Genomic DNA, 25,204 nt, shown 5'->3' with positions numbered 1-25,204 from the left:
ATTTTCTTTGTAATTTTCTCTGTAAGCTATGATTTGTTGACGATCTTCAATAAAAGATATAATCCAAGATAAGAAATGTCCACAAATTCCAATCTGTTCTATTTTAATTAAGTAAATAAAATTTGATGATTAATTTTATCGAAAGCCTTAGCCAAGTATATATAATATTAATTTTTGATTTTGAAAATTATTTTTATACATTTCGTTGCATTACCGAGCACCACCAATACAGTAGTTTTACCACCATTGGCCTATTTTCAGATCAGTACATTTTTATACCTGTTTACTGTCTTTTTTGTACCTATATCGTGAGTTGTATAACCAAAAAGGCTAATATACCTAATATACTATATTATAATATATTTATATTATTATTACACACATATTAGGTGTGTATTGTTGTCATTCATGTGTGCAAATTAAATTCAACCGTTGTGCTTTAGTTATTATAATGATTGTATGCACCACAATCCTATATTTATAATTACAGTGGAACCTCGATAAGTCGAAATTCAAAGAAATGCAATTTTTTTCGACTTATCGAGGTTTAGACTTACTAAGGTTATCAAGTTACCAAGGTTTTAGAAAAAAAATTCAACTTAGAGAGTTTTTAAAATGTATATTTGTATTAAAGTTTTTAAGTAGCAACTGGCAATCAGTGCTGGCGCTAGGTATTGTGAGGCCCTGGACATCAACCTTTAGGATATAAAATGTCAATGTGTCTCACGGTATTGAGATGATAATTTAAAATCACAGGGGTTCTTTAACAAGCGCGGGGCCCTGGACAAATCTCCCATTTGTTCTCCCCTAGCACCGGCACTACTGGCAATACCGATACAAATAAAAAATACTGTGTGTGCCGAGGTTAGTAAATACATACGATAATAAACACAATAAACGTGATTAGAAAAAACCATCGGAACGTTTAGATAAATGTTTATAAAACTATCCATCATTATCCGTCTGTATTAGGAGCACAATATGTTTGAGTTATCTATAGTTTTTTTTTCGAGTAATCGTGGTTTACGCAAGGGAACAGAATTTTTTTCGACTTATCAAGGTTTTTGACTTATCGAGGTTCCACTGTATTGTAAATTGTTTGCACTAATAGCTACGACTTAATAATGTGATTTTCAAAGTGTAATCATGTCAGTCTGCATTCGCGTTATTATTAATAGTTCTTCCTTTTAAGAAATTTCATTATATCAAATATCTTTAGGAATATAAACTCTTTCACTAAAAATAGTTTTTCGACACTAACGTAATATTGGTTTCAAGATTAAAATACCAATACCAATACAAATACTATCCCTGTACCTTACCCGACCTAGGTGTCTCGGACATTTTTCATATTTTACCCAAATATGTGTAACTAAATATAACGGCATTATTTTATTATGATTCACTTTCATGAGGGCTTATTTAATTAATTATACTATTTAAAAATTATTATTATAATTGAAAATTAAAAACATGAAAAATCTGGTTGAACTTTCTGATCGAAAGTACATATCTACACAGAAATCGTGAAAAGCATTAAAAAATCAATATAATTCCCGTTTCACATTTAAAATAATAACAAGATTTAATAACTAAAACAATAATGAAACAAATAATGAATAATAATACAAATTGCAAAATACTTTCTTTTTTCTTTTTCACGTATAATTATGTATTTATGTACACTATTCATAATCTTTTTTGAATTTGGTGACCTTGAGATCTTAATCAATAAGTTAAACGCTTGTTGGAATTGTAATATTATAACTATGATGTAACAAAAAAATAACTAGTATTTCAATTCAAAAACTACCTATGTATCATTTTTGCAAATCAACAACTCAAATAAAATAAAATTGCCACATTTATAATAACAAAAAAAAAAAGATTACTTAAAACGATAATAAAAATTAAATAGCAAACCTTCGATTATAATTCAAATCACAAAATATTATATTTTTTATCATACCACGATTCAGCATCCATTATATTTCGATTAGATACCTATCATTTAGCATATGGAATTATGAACTAAATATATTTTTGTCGAGAATATTATATGAGACTTAAAACACGTACATTTATTAATAACAATTTCGATAATAAAACGGCACCAAAAAACTAGTCATTATACACTAGTTATTGGGCAATTATATTTTTTCATCGTTGTAAACTACATGGTTTTGATTGCGAGTACTTTCAATCGTGTACGTTAAACGATCTCTGCTAAATAATTAAAGACAAAAACCTAATGTAGAATTCTTGGTATGGTGCTTATCGTCCATCACTGACTTGTCCATTAAATCAAGTAAACATATTTTTTCTTTAGTTTATATGAAATGATAAAAAAATTAATTTGTAGTACTATATTCCCATTATAAAATGCATTATTGATAAGTATTAAGCCATTTAAATAATAATTTTATGTCATTATAATAACAATACTAATAATATTTTGTGTATTAATTCACAGAATTTCTGAAATACGTTACGCGTTCTATTTTAATTAAAATAAAATAAAAACTAAGTTAATTTTACTAGGTACATTAGTTTAATGAAATTTAAAAATAAAAAATTATCCTAAAATATTTATTGAATATTATTTTTCAGACATATTATGAAGCAAAAAATGTATCATTCGATTTTACCTCGGCAATTAAATTTTATCCGGAAATCACTGTTTATCGATGGAAAGTAATACAAAGATTCTATTTGGGTAACATTTATGTCGGTAGTTATGTTATTTAATTATCGATATTTGGCTACAAATAGAAAAAACCTATCGAAAAAATAGAATTATCGTTCTGATATCTAATTATCAATGGATATAATGATTAATAAATAATCCTTGCTTGCATGTAAAATGCTTTTAAATATATTTATTTGTTTACTAATTTTACTTCATAAAAGGTTTAAAAAATAAAAAATTATGAATTAAATATAAATAAAATCTATCGTATTGCGTTATAGGTAACACCATAAAATAAATTTGTTTAAATCATGTTAATTATGTTAATTTTGTGTTAATTAATTAATACATTAATTCAAACAAATTATTTATAATAACACATAGTTTTCAACATTATACACCTATAAGTAAAACACTAATGGATTCTCTTTTGGATTGCATACGATTCGTTGAGTGTGCGTGTGTGCGTGTACCATGTATTTTCCTATACATAAATATTACTCTATAATCCCAAACAAATGGTTCACGTCTCTCTAGAGCAGAGTTGTTCTAGTACCATGGTGACGAAAATAAACGACTGCGCGTTGGAAAAAAGTGCGAGTGTACGTAACATCCTGCACGCGTCGTGAGAAATGCACATAAATCGTAATGAAAATAAGCTTCCGTAATAATAACATGCAGTTTACATATACTAAATGCATACGACGGAAGCCAAGTTGACGGTGTAATACTCTTACTATATACGCTTGGTAAGAACGGCATTTCCTTTTTCTCTTAAATGTATATGTTTACGCGCGCGCGTGTGTGTGTGTTTCGTATCTAAACGCGATAATCCCTAGACAAATGGTATAAAAACATATATAGTAGTCGTAGTTCTGTGTCTCATGGGTCCACGTGCATCTCTCCGTCGCAACAGGGAAATTATGCGCGTACATAAATTGTGTATAGAGATTAACAAAGCCCAACATTCGTCTATACGCACACGTAGCCATAGTTGTTGTTTTGTAGATTTGTCTGTGTGTGTATAATATGATTTCTATTTGTGCATTAAACACGTTACTCGGATATCATTCGATTTATCATATGTAATGAAATACTAATGCCTATGCCATACGTCAAACCAATCCTTCAGTTATGGTTCACTTATAGGCATATTATAGTATTCGTTAAGAATATCATAACCATACATTTTCTGAATGCATGCCCTAGAGCATATTTCTAGGATACGACTTAATAATCAGATTTTCAATAATAACCCAATACCTATTAATTAAATCTAAAAAATATTATAAACAAAAAAAAACCTTTTTCAAATTAGTACCCATCATATAGTAAAATATATATTAGACATAGGGAACGTTATTTTCTAGATCAGTAATTCAATATTTGACAAAAAGATTAAGTGAATATTTTAAATTTAGCATTAACAATATTTTAACAAGCGCCATGTACCATTTTCTTTGAGAAAATGAAATTTATTTAAAATAATTCTAATAATAGTAATAATAATATACACTCTCAAGTATTAATATAAAACTAAAATTTGGAATTTAATGTTAAAAAATAATATATAAATATATATATATATATATATATGTATGTACAGTGTGTTCGCACTAAGAAGATATCACTGAATATTTCAGTTGAATCACCTTGGGATTGACAAGTAGGGGTTTCCGAGAATTTTCGCATTTTCAGATAAATTTAAAATGTTCAAACCTTTTGGTTTGTGCATACATATGCAATAAAAATTAAAATCTAATTTTTTTAAAATGTTTAAAAAGCAACAACATTTTTTTCATAGATTCCCTAAAAGTATATTTTGTAAAACAATTTTTGTAAAAACCATTATTTTCTATTTACTAATTTGCAAAGTTATTAGTATATTGGAATGTTTTTGTTTGATATAAATGAATGATATACTGTTAACATTTTTTAACTACGTCCAACTTATACTCGAAAATCGAAAATATAACTGAGGTAAACTGAGTCCTTCGTATAACAGTTAAAGCGGCAAATTGAGTCCCGTCTAAAATATTTAATGTATTAAATATATTTAAATTATAAATATAATCGTTAATATAGATATAACTTCACAGAGTATGATAGGTAAGTGTATCTTATCGTTACATCGTTAAATATTATTATACTTTCCTCTATATTATTATACAACATTTATATAAGTACCTAACTATCGATAACAACGTTGGATTGATATTTGATAACTAGGACTCGGATTTAAATGCCCTAAAAATATCAAAAAATGCATCATTTATTAAACAAATTCAAATTATTATTAAAAAATGAGTAAAAAATGAAATTTTATTTACATTACACTACAAAAAATAAAAATAAATTAAAATCAAAAATTGAATTAAAAATAAAATTACATATTTTAATTGCACTGTACAATGAGTATTTCTTTTAAGTTTTGGAATTTGAATGATCGACGGTTGTCTGCCAATAAGTTTTTATATACTGAAAATGACCTCTCAACATTAACTAAAGTTAGTCATAATACGAGAAATAGGTCAAAAATGTCCTAAAATATAAATAAAATGCATTAAAAACGTCAAAAAATGTTTGTGGGTACAACACGAAGTACCTGAAACAAATTTGTAGCTTGGAAAGCATCGTGTAAGACATCCTAAAAAAAGATGCAAATGCATTGAAATCCGAGCCCTAGTGATAACTGATAAATATAAGTTTAATGTACGTAGTATACAATTGCGTTAATATAATTAAAAATGTGTTAAATAAAAAAAAACAGCATTTCAATAGATTTCAATTAACACAATTTCGATAAAAGATAGCTGTATGATAAAAGGCCGATCGACATTAATTTTAATAAATAAATAAATAAAAAATGCAGCTATATTCATCAATAATTAAGTTTATAAATCTGATTCATTATAAATTTATTTTATAAATAAATTTCAAAATTATTTTCTGTGGCTTATAAAATAGTCATATGATAATTTTTATTTTATTTTTTATTTTAGAATATACCCGGGCTGAGCCTTTTTGACAGTTGACAAATAATAATAACAGGTTAGAAAATATATTTCAATAATGATCAACAAAAAAATTATTAAATAACAATCATAATGATAATACATCAAGGTATTATACAACAACAAAAGCAGATCATTTTGATGCAGAATACGAATATAACAATTCTGATTATAATAAAAGCGGTTAAATAAGAAAATTGAAGTCCGTAATGGCAGTAAACATCATATGTCTTAACGGCTCGTTAGACAAGTAGTTGGTGGTAAATAGATGGACATGGAAAGTAGTTGTGGAACAAGAGTTGCGTAAGAGGAACTCTAAAATTTATAAATGATAGTAAGATCGGGGAATCTACAATACCAGCTAACAATCGTTTTAAGAAGTGTGCATCTACCTGGTATATTATGCCTGTGCTCCGCTAATGAAGCTATCCCAAGTTGGTTAGCAACTGCAGTGTAGTCATGTGGTGCACAATTAATGTCCAGAAAGTAGCTAGTGAATCTCAAAAACCTAAGTGGCACTCTTTCAACCTAGCAAGCATTGTCGACAATATGGAGATCCTGTACTACGGTACTATACTCGTTAATTGGCGGGACTAATGGATAGTATAATACTTTAAATGAGGTAGTTAGCTTAAGATCCTTTAACAGTTTCATTGTAATACCCAAGACTCTTAGGAATTTACAGCCAACCATCTCAATATGAAAACCTGGGTCTATATTGCTGGAAAGCTTAAAATCAAGGTCCAGCACGAATCCATCACAGTGAGAAATTATATCATGAATATGATAAGCGAATATTAGAGGGAATTAGATCCTACTGAAGGTCATGACTTCACACTTAGCTAAATTCAGAGATTTTATTCTATTCTATGAAAAAAAGCAACAAAACTATCCAAATCACATTGTAGCTTAATACAATCATCCATAGAATTAATTTGCGTATAAAGTTTGATATCATCAGCAAAATATAGAAAATTACAATGATGTAGCGCTTTACTTAGACTGTTGATGAAAATATAAAATAATAATCGAGACAGGTGACTATCTTAATGTACACAAAAGGGAATAAGGAACACATTAGATTTAGAGTTTGATAGTTTTATCCATCTGTGTCTATTTTCTAGGTAGGATCTGAACCACGCCAATAGAGGCTCATCTATACAGTACTCTTTTAGAATTTTGATTAAGACTACATGATCCACAGTATCGAAAGCCTTATGAAAGTCCGGGTAAATAACGTCAACCTGCGAATGATGTTGAAAATCGTTGGAAACAGAAGTATGAAAATTAAGCTGTGGTTGTTGAACAACCAGAGCGAAATTCATATTGCTTTTCCATAATAATGTAATTATTAGATCTATATAATTATTTTACGACAAGTGACTCAAATAATTTGAGATTTAATAGAAAAAGATAATTAGAGTATTATAAGCATTATAAAAATAAATTAACAGTGAAAAATTCGAACTTATTTTGATTTTTGATGAATGTAATCGTAGTACTCGACAAACATCTTGGGTTTGTGCATATCAGTATCCAGATACGGTTCATCCACGTCATAAATATTTCTTTAGACTTTTATGTGAATTAAATGAAAACGGTAAATTTCCTAGCAATAAAAATAGACAACGGTAACATTAACAAAATAATTTTGATGAAAACATCAAAACGCTGGTTATGATTTACATACGTACTTATCCACGTTCATCAATAAGTCATGTATCTTGACTAATTAGTATATTAGTTGGTGCAGTATATAACATTTTGAAAAAATCTAAACGCATTGGTATAAATCTAAGTGTGTCAAACATTTACAAATTGGAAATAATGAACGGATATTACAATTTTTGACATAGCTTAGTAATAAATTTGAAATCAACATTTTATATTATAAAACAATATAAAATAGTATTATATTGTGGATGAATTAATATAAATGTACAAATAATGGTACGATAAATATTCAAGACCTTAAATTTTGGGAAACCAAAAATCCAATTAGGGCTAGTCAAACGAATTTTCAGGCAGTCTGCAGTATAGATTTGCGGTGTTGGTTAATAAGAAAATAACTTTTAGATTTTTATTTTATTGATGGAACACTTAAAATTAGACAGAGTCATGATGACAAAATCTCAGACCCTGGCACAATTATATAAAATCACTCTAAACAACCAACCATCCCTTACAAGATTAATGCGCTTTCCTTAAACTGTTATTTATGCACTGTATAATAATACAATTCTATGCAATGTATAATATTGATCGAGTGTGATCGTATAATTATAAATATGTACTATTTGGTGGTTGTTACTTTTAGACGTATTATAAGTTAAGTAGAAAGTTTTTGGTACTTAGTTTTGGAACTCATCTCAACTGTACTTTTTTAGGGCTGACGCAATTCATCAGACAAACACGGGTCACCACGCCATAGCAGGTAAAAGATATCTAGATTTTTTTGTTAATCAATTACTGTTATTGTTTGAAAATATTCCATTAGTCACGTAGAAAAATATGTATTTCTACCAGCCCATAATGCCGATATTCGATAATATTTAAACGAAATATTTCTTAACCAATGGATTAGTATTCATGGAATAATTCCATGACCACGGAGTTTATCAGACTTCAAACCCTAAGATTTTTTTTTTTTTGTGAAGTAATTTAAATAATATTATACTTACTTATACATCTATATACTTATATTATGCTTGCAAACGATCTACTTGAAATATAATCCCTGATTATTACCAAATATGTATAAAATATTTAAAATGCTTCTGAACAAAAATATTATAAAACTATATAAAACAGTGTAATGAGGTCTATAATTATAATAGTATTAATTTATCGGATTAAAATAATAATACACTTTTCTGTCATTATAATAAAACAGGCAAAGAGGACACTAATGAAGCGGAAGACATTAACGCACGTACATGATGTACAACGTGTTAGTTATGTAATATAAATTTACCAATCTTAGTAGTACAAAATAATATATTTTAATGGTACAATATCGTTATAGTGTGTTTTTGGCTAAGAAATACACATATTCTTTCAACTATTTAGTGTCAAACGATTAAATATTCGAAAACAATAGTTTGATCGATTTTATAATATCTAATCGTAAGTTCTACGCATCAACACTTCAGCAGTACAACTCAATACATAATTTTTATTCGTTATCAGAACCGTTAAGAACCCAATGTTCTTTCAGTTATATATTTTTTTTTTTACACATTTGTAAAATTAATCAAAGATTGTAAACGATCTAAATTTTCTCAGGGGAAAAACCTGCGATCGTAATGACAATGTACTACCAAAATGAGATTAAAATAATAATCATTCGATGACGTGCGAACGCAGGAATACATAATAGTAATTGCATTGTTGCGCTATACAATCACATCCGGAGTGTTATACAGACGTGTGTATTATAATTTGAGCAACAAACGCGTTTACTTGCGCCGCCGTTGTGACATCCATTTGTCGGCGTACCCTTTGCAGAAAAAAGAGAAAAATAAAAATATGAAACGCGCCGAAACACGTGTATTCGACCACTCTCCGCGGGTATGAATCGTGTGCACCGCTCCTGCAACATCACCTCGGTCCATTAATCATATTTCGGTGGCCGATTTTTATGTTTTCATCGTAAAAACCGACGGTTATGCGATCGTATAGACACTCGCACACATACACATACACACACACGCGGTGTCACGCAGGTCATACGTACCACGGTATAAGCTCGTACAAGGTTTTATTCTTTAACCCCTCCCTCATATAGTGTTATGCCCATCGCGAGGTAATATTATTGTTATACATATAAATATGTTATACAAATGTATACGTATATTTATGTATACGAATATATAGGTACAACGGCGCGTTGTTTTTGTTAGCGACGACATGACTGTGGGGCTTGCAGTCCGCGTAAAAAAAAAACAACAAAACAGGGGGGCACAATGGGTGCCTGCTGGTGCCGCCGCCGCCGGAGCCGACCAGTGATTTCAGACATGTCTATAGGGATAATATAATAATCACACAATGATAACAATAAACGATGACAATAATGGATGCCGCCGGTTCGGCGATTATTATACATTGTGTACGGTTTTCACTCTCTTTTTCTCTCTCTCTCTCCCGACTGTTCTGCCCTCCCTCCACCTGCGCCGCCCAACTACTTCCCCCGTCTGTCCGTGCGGTCGCGGCTTTGGCCTCCGTATTATAAGCGCGAGCGCGCGCGCAACGCGGCTCGCGGGAGCCCCACGGCAGATGACAGGCAGCGGTTCGGCTTTGTGACTCTCTTTTTTTCACGGATTCAAATGTTTACGGTAACATCTCTATTTGTGTGCGCCGCCGCCGCTGCTGCTGCTGCTACACGGTCACCCCACAACGTGCACACGTTTCAACCCTCCCTCCACCCGTAAGATTCGCGTGTACACGTTATTGTCGAGAGTGTACATCGCGCACATCGCACGTTACCCCCGGCGCGACATTTAGGTACGGCTAACGTTTTCGTTATTATTATTTTCAACGCGACTCGCGTGCGACCGTACACGACGTGCAACACGTTTTTCTCCGCTCTCTGGTGCACCAAACGTGGTTGTCGTTGCGCTGCCGCCGTTTCCCGACCACGCAACATCGTGGGCTCAACTAAAACCCGAATATTGCGGTTGCTGAAACTTCTGATTACCATAGATCTGAAGAAAAAAAAATCAGGAGTGCTACATTTGAACTCAGAAGTGATAAAACCCCTAGTTGCGCCTTTGTACAACATCCCCGACGCTGCGACAGCACCGGGGCAGTGCTCAGACATTGGCGTGCAACGTTTTGTCGTGTTAGGCCCGTTTTAACGGCATCGGTTACCCGGTCGTCGGTGTGATGGTAGAATGAGAGTTTGGTGCCCTGGTTAGTCGGTAACCGGCAACCGGGCTGTCACCGGCTACTCCCATTGCAGCGGTTGGCTGCCAGATCCGTGTACCTGGTACCGAAATATACAGCGGAAACAGATAAGCAATCGCGCGTATCATACGGAATTCGCCGTCGATCCGTCTTATCAAATCTGTCCTTAGCAACGACCAGTTCAAAAATATTTTCTAGACATTATTTAATAATTTATTAATTTATTTTGTGTTATATCTTTAGTCGAGACAAAACCCGTACTTCGGCACAAAACTCTAGGTATCTATAAATAATTGTGGTTTTTGGATAAATTCACCGACGGCGATTAAACAAATTCAAATTGGTGTGGAACTGCATTATAAACTATGTTTAAACCGCTTTATGTGTGAAAGTAAAATATTCGTAAAACAGGGTAATCGGTGCTGTTTAAACGGTTCGCCGGGTACGATTGAAATGGGCCTTATAGTGCATCGTTTTCCGCTGCGTAGACGGCAGACCGGTTCGCGAGACTCGAGCGTCGATACATCACATCTCATCTCTTCGACGTCATACCTACGCGTACCTCTAAAATTCTCATAAGGTGTACAACATAATGATCCGACAGAACTCGCACAACGAATGCAATGTCAATATGATACATTTTTACGTGTAGTGTACATTATTTAATGGTCTCTATTTTTTATGTATTTATGCTCGCTTGTTTGTTCGTAAAACAAGTATTGAAAAGTTAATCCTGTTGTGAAGATAGATATTATTAACATATATTAAACATAATCATAACATCAGGTAATCGCTAGAATACGATTAGTAAGTATACTGTTTATTTTCGTAGAATTCCAATTTTTCACCGTTTAATAAATTAGTAATTTGCAATTATATCGTAAAATATTTTCGACTATATTTTAAACAAAATGACAAATTATAAAATATTATTTAACCAAGTAGTACCAATACAATTTAATACGTACATATACAATTTGTTATTGCGCACTAAAATAGTATTTGTTATGTACTGTTATAACATGCATACTATTATAATGATATAATATAAGTGTACTAAGTATACATACTCAACCGGCAATATTTGTACTTGTTTCGCGTTCTACCGTAAAACTTTTTACAAACTGCAAGGTGTATCACCGTTATTGAAGACTACTGGAGCGACACGATTTCACATGAATTCGCTGGGATTTTGCTAAAATGTTGTCCGTAACGTCACCCCGGATGTCAAATTTGTCGTCGACAACCAAACCGTTGTTAGGGGAACGGTTCATTTTATACTCGTTTGTGTTGTGTGTAAGACGTATCGATTTGCCAAAGTGTTCGCGTATTTCGTAGATACACTTTTTTGTATTAAATTTTACGATCGATTTTTCATGTTAGTCTACAATTTACGGTCATAGTCATCCGCAAACTTTCGGATTAGGTGTATAGCTTTACCATATCTATTTTATCATTCACTAAATTTTTCTACATTAGTCAATATATTTTTTAGTTAACAAAGTTCTAAATATTATACGTTTTCAAATCAAACTTGAATATAATTTATAAATCGTAGCAGCCATAACATAATATCAGTTTTATTTTAGTATTTTTATTAATAAAAAAGAATGTTATGTTACAGTTGATTAAAATAAAATAATCTATAAGACTATTAATTTAATATATTATTATTACTTCATATTTATAATACTAAAACAACGTGTAAATAATAATTAATTGATAATAGTTGATATTTTTAGTAAATATATAAAAACATATGTAAATTATAGTGTACGATAAACGTTGGGTTTATCTATGGAAACTTATTTTGATTATAACATATAATTAAATAATGAAGCCAAATTGTATTTAAAATGTAACAATCATACATATAAAAGTAATTAAAATGTTAATATATTTATAAATAAATTAAAAATATTAAAATAACATGGTTATAATAAAAATATACTATCTACAAACTAAAGAAATCGAACTGTTGACTTGAATCGTGTTATTGAGGTTAGAGGTTGCACGATTCCACGGTATTTCTAACTTATAAGTACTGAAATATATGCATATCAGGATTAGGAAATATGATAAATTGTTATAGTAATACAGAGACGTACCGGATTCAATATGTATAACAATAATAAACGTTTAAAGAGATATTATTTAATAACGTATACACATTCGTTTTTTCTTTCTTTGGCAATGATATACGAGTATTGAATCTCGAATACATAGAATAAGAATACATTTACTGTTTGGAAAAAATTTAGAGTTAACCGTATAAATCGAGATTTTAGGCACGTTTGTTTATCATTTTAAACTGCAATATTGATTATTGAAGTAGTTCGATGAAAACACAACAAAACTCTTTTATACAAATTTTTTATTTATCGTTAATAACCCCGAGATCTTATTTTATTAAATTTTATTTATACTAAACAAAATAAGGAAGTTTTGAATGATTTATACAGGTGCTATGAAACTATTGTATTGTTATTTGCTGACGTTATTGTTAATATTTGTATCTAAACGTTTATTTTTAAACAATCATTGTGATTGAAACCAGTAGCAAAGTATCAATATTTTCTTTCCAAACCAACCTAAACCCACAGTAAGAAACACAATAGATTTTAAATATATCAAAAACACCAGTAGCAGGTATTTAGGTGCAGAATTACTCCAGAAACCTTTGTACTCTTAGTAGATATATACTCATGGCCCTGTAATAACAAAAAATAGGTTAACACAATTCACAAATAATATTATAAGCCTCAGCAGACACTATTGTGCGATGAATAGTAAATTTGGTTTGTTATTATTTCTACGTAAGTAAGTATATACAGATGATTTTATCAATATCTCATGGTTTTTGAAAAAAGTAAGTGTATACAATAGACATACGCATTAAATAACTTCTTAATTTTACAATTGAACGATTCATGTTTACAGATGAAATTATAATAGATAATCTAAGGACATAAATAATAATTCAATTATAATATTATAAAACTAAAATGTAAATCTAAACGAAAAAATCGCAAAATAATTCAAATTCTTTTTAAAAGTATTATGAAGTTAAAAATAAATAAAATTAGAGTATAGGTACTTCTTTAGCATTTTCTTCGTGAAACGTAAATATTCGTAAAAGTGTCTTCTGAATAGATATATTTCAAATTTACTAGATACCCACTAAATGATATATTTATAATTATTATATTAATACATATTATTATTGCCCTACATAAAAATATGTAGGTGCCTATTAAAATAAGTATTCAATGATATAAAATTGAAAATCCTGAATTGTTAAAATATAAAGGGATGCGACGTCTCGTGAATTTTCGTTAAACATAATAAAATAATACAACTTCTGTTTACACAATACCTGTTTAATTTACTTATTCTGGGAAAGAGAAGAATCAGAATAGGATAACCATCTGTTTTTACTTATTTTTTTGATATTTGGAAAACATCGATGAGATCTTATTATTGCCACCTACCCATAACCTATCACTTTTAGCCATCTAAAATGTACAATAGGTAAATATTGTCTGATAAACTGACATTGTTATAATGTGTGTAGTAAAATATTATTGTTGTTATTATTGTTACAACTTATTTTTATATTTATTTAATTTTCGTTTCAATTGATGGTATCGAATTTATTAAGCGGATTTAGCTACCTATTTTCTTGGGCATACAAATCAGAGCTCGAATAGCCACAACCATATATTTTGAAACCTAATATATATATATATATAGAGAGAGAGAGAGATAAAGGTGTTGTTATACTTTATAAACTTACTTACTTACTTACTTTACTTTGTAAACTATATACGATGAAATATTTGTGTCAACTTAGACATATCACAAAAATTAAATGAAAAAACGATATTACAATATTATTATTATTATTATTATTGGAATTATATTTCAAACTTATTTAACAGTATTAATCACTTGTTATAATGAAGTAAAGTTTTCTTAAATATTAAATTGAGTCGGTTAACACGTTTTAACTAAACACATCTTGATAATTCTATAACATATCAATATATATTAATACAATATATCCGTTTATGCATTATATTTGCTGAGAAAATATTGGCATTGTACATGCCTGATGTGGGCAAACTGACACCATTCGATATTCTAACCGTATACGCACTGTATATAGGCACCTGGCATCGGTGTTGCTTTTGTATCAAAGATACAATCTAATTTTGTATAGAGTTACACGGTAAAAGGCTTAAATTCCCACAAAGTATAAAGACGTAGTAAAATGTCCATCACGAGAGTCCGCGGGCGGAAGAATATGTTTGCGGCTCATTACGCCCCCTATTTGGCCGCTCGATGTTATTCTTTTTTTTTTTTTCGTTAGAAAAACAACATTTTATTTATTGTTGTTGTTTAACAGCCCTGATAAACCACAACAACTCGACAATATGTACATATAGGCTTTAGGCTGTATATCTTCATTAGGTGCATAATACAATTTAATTGTCTTCCATAAAAGAAAAAAAAATGCTATATAAACCTAGTCAAATGGATATAACAAAAATAAAAAAATAAACCAAACTAAACTGTGTTTTAACCGTGGGACCCTCTACAAACAGCCGTCTACTTATAAAAATAACAAATGCGTATAAAATAAAATCCACGAGCAACAATAAAAAATAAAAATCAAACACTTAATAAAATAATACAAGCCTAAAATTAATTGGCATTCATGATCTTTAAATTGTACTTATTTATTTTTATACCATTAATAAAAATTATCAATCAACTCAAATAGGTCTTAAAATAAAATGTTGTAATGACTGTATCTGACTAAAATCCTCTATCTAATATCCTCTAAAAATAGAGGAGAAAACATGTCTTAATGGCTTGCCACTGCAGTGTTATGAATGACAGGATGTCATTAAGACAATTAACAATAACCAAATTCATCTACTATTTTCGTATCATAAAGTAAAATATATTTGACTGTTCATATATCAAACACTATAGTAAATGGTAACTTTCTATAATAATATACGATCGTGATCTTACACAGAACAATAGTAAATGTCTATACAGTTTGAGACCAATAATAATCAATGAAAATATTATCTCGTCTATTTTACATTCATCAACTATTACAATAAATTTATGGTCTACTGTAGAATCAATAAATTATTTTGAAAAATTAATTAAATCTAAATATTATAACATCAAATCTTGCTATATTTTTTAGAATATAGAGATAAACACATTATGTTGTTCATAATTCAAAATAAAATAAAGGTGCTATGATAGATGTTTATATATATATATATATATAATATTCAAATAACAATCATTAGTATTACTTAAAAAACAATAAAACGAATGACATTTGAAATATTGGTTACTTTAATATTCTAGATTTTCTACAAGAAGGGGTTTTAAAAAATATTGTGTTTAAATGGTCTTAACTATTACTAAATAATTCTAACTATAGTTAACTATAATTAAATAAATCTTTTAGATGATAATTATTTATTTTATTTAATTTTAATAATATAAAATTATAATAATTTATATAATTTAACTCATAACTATAAAAATATCTGTTAGCTAAAAAATTATAAGTATACGACCGTGATATAACTCGATCATATTCTCTTTATCGTAGTTGGTCCATTCTTTTTTAATCTAACCATCGTACTCGTAGGTTTGTAATCTATCACTATTTTGTATTGACTTCAAATACATAAAACAGGCATAAACATAATTAATTAACTTAAACGCTAAAAAACGTTAATTAACTAATTTAGTTTTGTTGATTTATTTAACACAAAAATTAGTTTGATTTAAGCCAACATATTTTTACATTACTATTAATAGTCATATTATACTATTTATATATTATATTATATTTATGCAATTTATATAAAAAATTGTAAATTTCTATAAATATGTACTTGTCTAAAATTTAGTTGATAAAAAGTATAAAAACACATACAATTTTAAACGAAATTCAAAACTTAGTGATTTTTTTTAACCGTTTCGACCTCAACTTTTCGTGTGTAGTACAGTAAAACCTCGATAAGACGGAACTTCGGTAAAACGGAAACCCCGGTATTACGGAACATTTTTTTAGTTTCGTTTCAAATTACATATAATTAACTTACCCCGTCAAGACGGCGAAACCCCGTTAACACGGAAAAATGTCATGGTCCCAAGGGGTTCCGTCTTATCGAGGTTTTACTGAAATAATATTTTGCCTAAAGTCTTGAATACATGATTATTAATCCAAAATTTGTTAGAACTGTAAGAAGTATTAATTAAAACACTCAGTAAGCATAATACTACTATAGTATTTAATGTTCAGGGTATTTGATTTTTTCGATTTTTCTATATTATATGAACAAAGACCTAGATGTTTGAAAACTTTAGATCTGGAATTAAGCATAACTATTCATACTCATTGGAAACTAATTAACACAAACAATCTTAAAATTGTTCCAATTATAAACTTTAAAAGTTGTCTACAAACTTTGGGACCAGGTAGTAAGACACTATGCATTAGTAAAATGAATTGTTTTTGTAATATTTCGTGGGATATAAAAACGATCGGTACGTATGCGTTGCGAAAAAAAAACAATTTCCGACTTGGAATCGTCACAGAAACACACAGGGCAAAAGACAGCTGTACATTATACGTGTGTATGTTTATTTGTGCTTTATTGTGCGGGTTTATACACATAATCCAATGTTATTCTTTCATTAACATCATTCGAGTTGATGCCGACAATAGAAGGCCACCCCATTTATGAATCGCTCGGATTATAATATACATACACACATATATACACATGCACATATATATGTATACATGAATTATTTTGATCAAAATGGATCGTAGATTTTCCCCTCATACGTTACCACCATTTCCAACGTTCTTCTTGGATATTTATTAGCGGTCAGGGGTTCTCAATAGTGTGGCGGCGGGGGGTGATAAACACAAACAGCCTCCGGGGACGTCGAAACAATAAAAATAAAAAATAACTTTATGTATCCTTGTATTTAGTTTTTTATCATGCAATTATGTTATAGTTACTTGTAAAAAAATTCAATTTAAAATAATCCATAATACTCGTATAGTACTAAACGTTTTCTATCTATAGAGAAAAAAAAAACAAGAGTACTATATTGTATTTTCAATTTTTATCACAATAAAATAATAAGTATGATAATAACATAAAATGAATACGTATCAATAATTTAATTATAACTCAACTAAAAAACTAAACAGCAGAAATCAGAAAATAAAATGTATACAAGTTTATAACACTGGAATATTTTTACTCGTGTAAATTAATTTTAATAAGTATAATACCAAAATAACAAATAATTAATATTACGTATACTAGGTACATATTAAAAATATTATCGATTGAAGGTTTAGACTTTTAGTGAAATTATTAATCTATTTATTAAATTATTATTAAATTATTTGTTAATACTTCCATTAATGAGATGTATTTTAAAAGAATAAAACTTAAGTTCAGCATTCAACGAATATATACTAATTATTATAAGAATCGTACTAATTTACTGTAATAAAATCCCTTTTATCAATAAAATTAAAATTATTTAATACCTATACTTTTAGATCAAAATGTGGTTCTTACTGAGACATTTTTTTTGCCAATGTAGTGTAAGAATTTATATTTTTAATTTTTGAGAATCAAATCTTAAAATAATGAAACACTAAATTTTCTTGCTTTACAAGACTATGTTCTTATGTTGGTACTGTTGACAGTCTACCGTTCTCACCTATGCAAATTATATATTATCATATGTCAATATTATAGTTTATTTTTATCTGCGTTTAATTTTAATTCCATTGCATAAAATAAAATTAGGGACTTTTCATCCCTAATCTGATCAATTTCAATGGGAAACCGTCTTGACATCGGTCGTAAATATATATACTAGTTACCAATACGCCTTGTTACGTTGTATAAATAATTCATTGAATATAAATCCGTTGATCGGTTATTCCAGGTGAAAAATTAATTTTCTATTGAGAACGTCTGACCCCCCCCCCCATAAGTCTAATACAGGTATAGTATATTATTTTCAAAGAGGGCACGAGATTAATAACAATACATAGATAATTATGTTTATCAAACATCTTGATTGAGATTCGTATACACTACTAATCCTTTCGGATAACGATTAGTCTTTACTTTTTGGTTAATAAATTGACATACTGAGTGGAATATATCGTTTTCTTATGTAAATAAAAAAATTAATAAATAACAAAACAATGGCCCATCCTATACACTCTAAATAATCTTTTTCTTGACAATTCTTAGAACAAAAAATTTCAACTGACATTGATTTGGCTATTATGAATCTGCTTGAAATAGAAGACATGGTAAGAAAATTAAAATGCTACCAATTACTGTAACTATTGGCGATAAATTATGATTGTATAAAGATCAATAGCACGAATTTATACGTGCCTTAATTGATGAACTAATATATTTTAGCGCTTTAAACAATGTAATTTTCACAAATACAATATAACGTCTACTATCGTGGGAAATGTCGTAAGTCAACCAAGAAAGACATACTTTCCACCAAAGGGTATATATCAACTATCGTTATTGGATTTATTGCTCGACCCGATACGTCGATATATAATTCAAACCTAATAAATATGAATTCTCAGTGGCAAACAATAAACAGCACATAAAAATTTCAAGCAAACCAATATAATGTACCGACAGGTTTATGAGTTTAACGGGGGGCTAACCAAGGGGGTTATCAAAATAATAATAATAATAATAATAATAATAACATTAACAACTAAATCGAACAAATGAAAAAAAAAACTGTCCGGCAATAAATATATCTTTATTATCGTATGAAATTCTATTTAGGATTTTATAAATAACCCCAATCAGATTAGCTCCATTGTCGGGGACAAAAAGGGTTACAATATATATATATATATATATATATATATATATATATATATATTGTGTCACATGCACACGGGGAGGTACAAGAAATTATAATAAAAAATAACCCAGATTTTATACAGATATATACAATATACGTACTACATTTTTCGAACATTCATTCATAGGGCTACCGAACAATATTCACAACCGTACTAAAATATTGGCTTTACGTACGGGTTCACGCCTATTCCTTTTTTATCGTTTATAGTATAATTTATATGTACCCAAAACTGGGCGGACATTTAATTCGTGGTACAGCCAATTTTAATTGTAGCAGACGCTATGTTAAACATATTTTGACGACCGATTGAATCCACTATAACACAATGACTTGATGCAAATTAGCCCTAATGCAGCTTTAACATCTCGCTTAAATATTATTATATAATCATAATCATAAATATTACAATACACGACCCTCCACAGTGCGCATGTACAAAACAAATAGTGACACATGTGCAATAACATCAAATCATTCCAATTAAATATCTATAATGTGTGAAAATGATCGTCATCATATTGTATGCTGATTATGGTAATTTTATAATGTGACTAAATAAATAAAAATCATAATATGTAATATTAAAGTATATTTTGCAAAAACTATATTAATTAATGCGTGGATTTATAAATATATAGCACAACAATTCTGTTTGCAGAATGATCTACTAATCGATATTTGAAGAGCGTTCATGTGGCTAGATATTATTATTCAAACATTATAGCTATAGTTGTTATAAAGTGCGTATTATTGATAGTTACACTTGAAATAGCTATACTATTACAATAGCTGCACAAGAAAACTCGATACCTCAAACACAATTAATCCTATTTATATTTTACTGTAAATCATATGCTATGTAGAATATAATTTGGTTCGGTGTATTGGGAAAACATTTTTCAGTACTTAAATCATAAGTATGAAGTTCACGCGATGAGAAAGAAACAGGAACAAGAGTTTAGAAACGAAATAATACAGATTGCAGTATTTCTGGCAATATTTTTTTTATTTTTATTTTTTATAAATAAAAAGACAAATTCTAAACGCCATAATATATTATTTTCTATTTGTTCCCGGAAGCAAAGTCAAGCAGTTTTCTGGTCACGGAATTTCGAGAGTGAAAAAATAAATGCATATTCAATATAATATATACATACATGGATACACATTTAAAACGGACCCTTTTTTTACCAGATTTACCCTATAAGAAGAGGGTTGAGTAAGTCAGAAGCGACGGAACAAAACACCATAGTACTTTATGTACCAATAAATAAAATGTAACGTCGCATAAACCAAAACCGAGACAGTATGTATACTGTCTATGTATATTGTATATTTATGTTTGTGTGTGTGTGTGTGTGCGTATACATTATTTACTAATACACACATACACAGTATCAACGGTAGTAGTTAAAGCAGCAGGTTGCTCTTATATACATTCTTTCCCTCAGGGTTTTACAGTAGTAGCAAAGCAGTATCTCTGCGTGCACATTGTATATATATGTGAATAACGTAATAAGTAAAAAGGGCTAAGGAAGCTGCTTCTGTGTATGACAAGCGTGATATTGCTATAGTTTTTTTTTGTCGTACTTTATCGTTTAAGGGCCAGGTCAGTGTCGCGCCCAAACAGTGGCAATTTCCTTCTTTTTTTTTTTGTTTCGAGTATGGGTTCTATATTATTATATTATAATAAAATATATATTTACGGGATCCGATAGTATAACGACCATCGGGCACACATGCTCGACGTATATGTATATAATGTAATCCATCGAAGGGTTAGTAGACGTCCCGCCGATTCGCCAAAGGCTTCTTCTTTTCAGAGAGAAAAAAAAGCATACACGACACGTAGTCGTGTTAAAACGTTATTCAATTGTACTCGACGGGACGAAAGAACAAAATGTGGACATTATTGTTTGGTTACTGATATTATATCCAAAAAGCCCGCAATATCTGACCATCTGGACTAAATTGGAAGCAAAGAAAACGAAACGATAACATAATACGGTAAAAAATGTATTTTATAGAACATACGTTTTTATTATATATACCAGTACATGAAGCGGAAAAAATTAAGATTTTCCGTTTTTTTTTTTTCCATTAACTTCACACCAAAATGATTTAATATATAATATTTAATATCCGTCGATAAGACCATTAATATTACGCAGAATTGAAATTACTCTTACATACATTTAAAATTTTTATTCTAACTAAACCAATAGAATATTTTAACGTTTTTGTAAAATAATAGCATTACCAAACATAAATATACATATATATATATATATTGTGTGAAAAATATTAAACCATGTTTAAAAAAATGTACAGAGCTTAAATGTAATCAAGCTTAAAATAATAACAAATACCATCATATTGATTAATACTAAAATCGAATCAATTATAGAACTCATTTATTTACAAACAAGTACATAAAAAAAAAAAAATTATGTAATTTTTAAAATCTTAAAATTCAAGATATTTATCTTTCAATTACGATAAACTATAAGGGACAATGTAATAACTAATAGTGTAAAAAAAATAATATTTATTCTTCTTAAAAACATTCAATTCGGATAGCTGTTAGTGGTGTGAAATAAATCCGGATTCTACAAAAATCCGAAAAATCCGGATTTCGGACTTTGAATTTACAGTTGTAAAATCTGGATTTCAGATTTTCAAATCCAAATTCCGAATTTTCGGGTTTCAAATCCGAATTTCGAATTTTCGGATTTGAAAATCCGAATATTTGGGTTTCACATTGTGGATTTCTGTATTCTAAAGCAAGTTTTCTGAACGTTGTTCATAATAATTTTTCAAACTTAAATTATTATATTTGTAATTAAGTATATATTTTTATTATTACTTGTACTTTTCTGTTAGTTAAAAAAAGTATATTTAGGTATTATTTATTGTGTCTTTTTGGATAAATTATTCTGATACTTATAAATGTTGTTACTAATTTCATGTATAAATTGAGTTTAGGTTGTAATATCTACACGTTATTGCAATATTGATAATTGCTGTTGTTGTTGTTATTATATTTTTGCCTTAAAAGTTTTTCTATAAATATATTAATTCATTAAAAAAAAAAAAAAATGTGTATTTATCAAGGCTTTAATATAAGGAATCCATAAAATATATTAATTCAATGTTTCAAAATTCAAAATCCGGATTTCGAGTAAAATCTGAATTTAAATTCCGAAATCCGGAATTTTCTCCGAATCCGGATTTTCGAACTTCGGTAAATCCGGATTTTTCACACCACTAATAGCTATCATATATTTGAACTAAATTTAAAGATCACATTAACTCAGTCTTTCTCAAAGTGGGCGATAGCGCCCCCTGTGGGCGTTGGTAGTCTTTTGGGGGGGCGGTAGGATGCCCGAAGAAATTTTGGGGACGTTGAGTTGGGTTTAGGGGGCAATACAAAAAAAATATATATATAAATATTATATTATATTAAAAAAAGTCTCATTTGTATATTTATACATAATAAACATACTTTTAGAATTGACCACAAATGAAGAAATCAAATTCAAATTTAAGAATAGCTATCAAGAATTTTGGCTGCAAAAGCCAATCATGGAACTGTACCCTAGTTTATGGTCGATTGTTCAACGATTTCTGATAGCATTCCCATCATCGTATTTGTATGAACGTGGATTAAGTGCTGTAGCAACACTGTTAACAAAAAAGAGAAATCAGTTGCTTGTTACTGAACGCGGTGATTTACGGCTGTTTTTGAGTAAATTTGAGCCAGATATTAACAAACTCGTTAATGCGCATCAAGTTCATCCATCACATTAAGTAAATTTTAAATTTTGAATTCACAACTTTTTTTATAGCATGATTTTAATAAAAATACTTTTAATATGAATAATTTTAACAATAAATGTTTCGTTTTAATAAAAATACTTTTAAGTACGAATAAGTATGCGTTTTAATTGCTGTCATCCAAAAAGCTAATTTAAAATTTATGTTAGAACTCAGAAATAAGATATAGCATATTTATATATTATAAATTTTAATATCTGTTTTTTAAAAGAAATAACAGATGGTAAGTTAAAATATTTTTTTTTGTGGGAGGGGGGGTGGAAAATTATTGATTCTCAAAGTGGGTGGTGGATGAAATAAGTTTGAGAACCTGTGCATTAACTCATGGCCTTACATGCAGTACGCACCGCAAAAAATCAAACAGAGTTACAAATTATATTTAAATTATGCACATTAAGTGAATTTTAAATAAACTCAACCATATTATCATACTATGCGAGCGCGCACGAATTGTTCAGATCATTGCAACGATTTAAAAAAAATGGTACTACACGTTGTACCATTTTTTTTAAATTGTTACATAAACGTGATGTACACTTTAAAATATAAATTTAAAAACAAAACAAAATCTGTTTGACTGTCTATTTTCATAACCTTGTAAATCGTGTGCTCAAATACACACTACATTTTATTGGTAACAAACATAAGTATACACGAAATACACACACACACACACACACACACACACACACACACACACACGCACACACGCACGCACGCACGCACGCACGCACGCATATATATACATACACATACAATAACAATCTATTATCTATAGGTACGTGTCTATCAAATTTCTGGACTTACATATTGTTATTATAACTATACTCGAACAGAAGTATACATAGTACCACTTGACAACAGCGCAACGCTAAACGTCTAACGTCAGCGAAATTCAGTGCGCGTTCAACAAATAGGTATACGTTGTAACAGTAATAATATAAACGAATATTGGTCTATTCTACTGTCATAATATCAAATTTCATTGTGCAACACTTCTTAAAAGTACATATAACAACATCTAGTTATAATAGGTGCGCGCGTAGAAAGTTGTATCTTTATTTGTATTATATTATGTTTGTTCTTCGCACTACACTTACAATAATTTGTATCGAATGTATGATAATAATATAATAATAAGAATAGGTAATGGAATACATTCGTTGCTGACAGAACTCATGGACGTCAGTTACCTGTATATATTTTGTTCACCGCAAAGTTTAAATATGACAGGACTATAAAATATTATAACAAACTATCATGACGTCTGAGTATTTTTTTATTTTTATTTCTAACAACTGTTAGGTATTATATATACTCGTGGGAATGTATATGAAAATTAATTAAACAGTGTCATCGTATTGTATAACAATTATTTTGAATTATAATTGTTGACAATGCGGACTAATTGTAATCGATTTGTTACATAAGTGCCAAATTATATAAACCAATATACCTCTACTCTACCTCTACCAATATATATATAGATAGTACCTACTATAATGGATGTGTGTGCGGATGTATGTATAAAATTTTATGTTATTGTTATGGTCCGCACAAGGGTTGATATCAATGCAGCAAAACCAGTCTTAAAATAACAAAAAAATCTTCTTGTGGTTCTTGAATTACTCATTCAGAAAAAATGAAAATAAAAAAAATACTCTTTTAAACTTGTTGAGCATGGCGTGGAATAATTTCGGTTTCTTTTCATACGCACATGCTGCAAAACCCATTTGTCTTCATTTACCGACAATTCTTACTGTTA

The 25,204-nt window shown here is 29.3% G+C and overlaps 1 protein-coding gene and 1 pseudogene across 1 annotated transcript; both read left to right on the top strand.

Moving 5' to 3' along the window:
• Positions 1-1,473: 1,473 nt before the first annotated feature.
• On the top strand, positions 1,474-2,808 carry LOC112691150 (annotated as a pseudogene).
• Positions 2,809-6,162: 3,354 nt separating this feature from the next.
• On the top strand, positions 6,163-23,412 carry LOC112691149 (protein FAM200A-like). The gene is made up of 2 exons (XM_025565301.1): positions 6,163-6,271; positions 23,114-23,412. The coding sequence occupies exons 1-2, from the start codon at positions 6,163-6,165 to the stop codon at positions 23,410-23,412; spliced, it is 408 nt and encodes a 135-aa protein (XP_025421086.1).
• The last annotated feature ends 1,792 nt before the right edge of the window (positions 23,413-25,204 follow it).

The sequence above is a fragment of the Sipha flava genome, unplaced genomic scaffold, assembly GCF_003268045.1.
Source record: "Sipha flava isolate LNK unplaced genomic scaffold, YSA_version1 568_pilon_pilon, whole genome shotgun sequence".
NCBI lineage: Eukaryota > Metazoa > Arthropoda > Insecta > Hemiptera > Aphididae > Sipha > Sipha flava.
This window is presented reverse-complemented; position numbering and strand designations above follow the sequence as displayed.

Bases quoted from the DNA above. Each gene is read 5' to 3' on its own strand.
- LOC112691149 (XM_025565301.1), top strand. From the start codon at position 6,163: ATGTGGTGCACAATTAATGTCCAGAAAGTAGCTAGTGAATCTCAAAAA. The intron at 6,272-23,113 runs GTACTATACTCG...ACATACTTTTAG, and splicing joins TATGGAGATCCTGTACTACG to AATTGACCACAAATGAAGAA.